Source organism: Fulmarus glacialis, unplaced genomic scaffold (genome assembly GCF_000690835.1).
Source record: "Fulmarus glacialis isolate BGI_N327 unplaced genomic scaffold, ASM69083v1 scaffold37241, whole genome shotgun sequence".
Classification (NCBI taxonomy): Eukaryota; Metazoa; Chordata; class Aves; order Procellariiformes; family Procellariidae; genus Fulmarus; species Fulmarus glacialis.
Window position 1 is genome coordinate 14,886 of NW_009194091.1, and position 2,969 is coordinate 17,854.

Below are 2,969 nucleotides of genomic sequence, written 5' to 3' on the forward strand. Positions count from 1 at the left end.
GAGTAGAAAGATAAAATTTGACTTGCTAATAAAACAGAGTTGACATACCAAGAAGCTCAGTGTGCAGCAGGGTATTAGCCTGAAACCTCAGTGTGAACTGTTGGAGCTCTCAGACTCCCTCTGATGTTAATGGGATTTTGGCAGTAATGCAAAACTGAACTTTGCCTGATGACTACAGACAGCTGTAGATAGAACAGACAGACATCAGGATGCCTAATAACAGAGAGAAGAATGCACGACCAAAGAAAGGCATAGGCTATGGCTGTACTGCGTTTACACACAACACAACAGGATCAGGCAGATTTTTCTTAACTATTTTCTTCATTTTTCCTAAGTAACTCTTTTCTATGAGTGGAAACACCTTGGGAGAGGCTGTTGGAGTATTTTCAACAAATGTTTGTACCTGAAAACACATTGCTGTGTTGAAGCTTTACCATGGAAGTTTCAAAGAAGTTTTTGATGGGAGCACTTCAGGGTCCACATCCGCTCTCTTGTAATGAACATACACACAGAAACGTAATGGGACATTTTTATTGAAAATAGATAATTAGACATAATTACAGATTGCAAGAAAATTGTATGAGATCATCCTGATCTTCCACTGTAGAAAAGAAACCTGTTGTATCTGTTTGGTGACAAGTTTGAAATGTCTTTTGCTCTGCAGTGGAAAAACTGTGTTTGGTGACAAGTTTATCACTGTGCAGCCAGCTGTATTTCTTATGCCAACTTCTAACAGTAGCTTAGAGCTACTTTGCTGTCATGGATCAACAAATTAGTTCTTCTATCATAACTTCTGTAAGGCTGGTGATGATAGGATTAACATAATGTAACACACCTGCTTATGCTCTACTCTCTTTCTGTAACAGAGATTTGAGGGCTCTGCATGTAACGTAGTCCTCCATAAGATTTATAGTGGGCAGCGAGTTGAAAATTTTCCTCCTTCCCTAAAGGAGTAAGCACGCTCTCTATATTTGTGTGTGTAAGTCTGGATACCTGCATGATCCAGAGTGTCCACGTCTGGATACTAACATGGTATGCATGTCATGCCACGGCTTCTGTCACAATCTCTGAATCTCCAGCCAGTTTTAGCCAAGCTGAGCAAGGAATTTGTCTTAATGACATGACGTTCTTACAAGTTTCATAAACAGAGGTTGCTAGATAAAGAATTTATTAAAGCTTCCAGTGAAACAAAGGCTTTGGCGTGCATTCATTTTATACTGTATACTGGAGAACCCAGAGAGAGAATGTCCTGGAAGCCAGGTTTCAGGCTACTCACTTAGATTGCCTTACCTGGGGGATGTAAACATAAGGCAACACTGAGAATAAATAGGGAAAAAAATAAACTCAATAGTTAGAGTACTGGGGGGAAGCAGGAAAAAAAAGGCAAGTTGATCATTATTAAAGAACTAGAATAAAGCAAGATTTTTTTTTCCCCCAAGTTTTCCAGGAGTTCCAAAATATCTCTGGGCAAGACATAGTAGATGCCATTAATGAATGTTATGATGGATACTTTCAAGAATTACTGGTTGCAATAGGTAACGTAAAAATATTATTTTATATTAGTAGTAATCTCTTAATAAATATCTAGTATGGTATCTCTGATGCATCAAGAATATTATTTTTCTGATATTTTTATCCACTTTACTCTCTTATATTGTGTAATTAAATTTTCAGAGATAATTAGAAAAGAATATTTGAACTACTTTTCCATGTTTGTGCAAATCTAAAAATGTATATATGCAGCATTAGATTCTGACTGAGCAGAACTAGTATCTGTTCCTTATTTGATAACCAATTTTGTGTGATCGATAATAACTGCATTACCAACTGATTATACACATATTAAATAACTGGCAAAGTTTTCAGGACTTGAGTGGTATATAAACAAGTTCCAAGCTTTATGTGCCTGTTTTCCATTTATAGAGTAAGGATAATAATATTTCTACAAAAATGTCATGTGAGCATATTCACTGATATTTAATAAGCCCTTCAATGCAACACTAATGAGTACCCACCCAAAATAAGTACCAGACTTTTAAAACTATAAATATAGTCATGTGTTGTGAAAACTGGTAGCTTAGTTTTAAGCTGAGTCATGGACAGCACTACCCAGCTTTATATTTCAAGGAGTCCAAAGCCAATAGAATTGATTTTATCTTACTTTTATCTTATGTTTACCTGTTGCAATGTTTCTCTCCTAGTTCTCTGTGTTCGTGACAAGCCTTCCTACTTTGCTTACAGGCTTTATAATGCAATTCATGTAAGTTGTCTTTCTTCTTCACATACCATAAAAAGTAGCTTCCCTATTTTTTCGTTGCTTGATTATTCTTAAACAAGTACTTACAAATCAGTTCGTTCTATCTTTAAGGTGTGATTGCCTGTTTTAAAACTGTGGTAACTACATAAATTTCAAAGCAGTAGTGCCTAAGCAGCAGTTAGGATTTAACAGTAACAGTAAAAGGTTAAATATTTAGATTCCTTAAAAAAGTATCTGTCCAGTAACTTTGTCATTTTTTTTTTCAATTGAAAACCTTTCTTTTCTATGGATTGTATCTCCCCCTGCTGTGCAGAACTCAGAACTTTTCTTACTATGCAGTTTTTGTATCTAGAGATTTAATAAGTATCATTAAAAATTAAATCATACATTAGTGTTACATAAAAACAAATGATCCTATTTCCTTGTGGGGCTCAGTGTATATATGCAGGTTCTTTATCTTTGTGTGTAAGTGCTAACACACTAAAACAAATGAGTGCCACGAAGAAATGTGGGTAAATGCAAAGAAACACCTACAAATTCTTCCTACTAGAGGTCACTGAAGACATTTTCTTTTGTTTTTCATTCATTAGTGAAAATAATAAGGCATTATATTATATAAAAAATAAAGTATAATCTTTTAAGCTTAATCTTTTAAGTGTAATTCTTAGAAGATGGTTATAAAAGCCAGCCATGGGTAAAATGTGAAGTATCA

At 34.9% G+C, this 2,969-nt stretch overlaps 1 protein-coding gene across 1 annotated transcript in view; it reads left to right on the plus strand.

Moving 5' to 3' along the window:
- ANXA10 (annexin A10) overlaps positions 1 to 2,969 on the plus strand; it is a gene marked incomplete at its 5' end in the record, with an annotated part of 18,356 nt that overhangs the window by 12,993 nt on the left and 2,394 nt on the right. The window contains 2 exons of the mRNA XM_009587663.1: positions 1,440 to 1,535; positions 2,202 to 2,260. Of these exons, the coding sequence (XP_009585958.1) occupies positions 1,440 to 1,535; positions 2,202 to 2,260 (155 nt within the window). The remainder of the gene's footprint in view (positions 1 to 1,439; positions 1,536 to 2,201; positions 2,261 to 2,969) is intronic.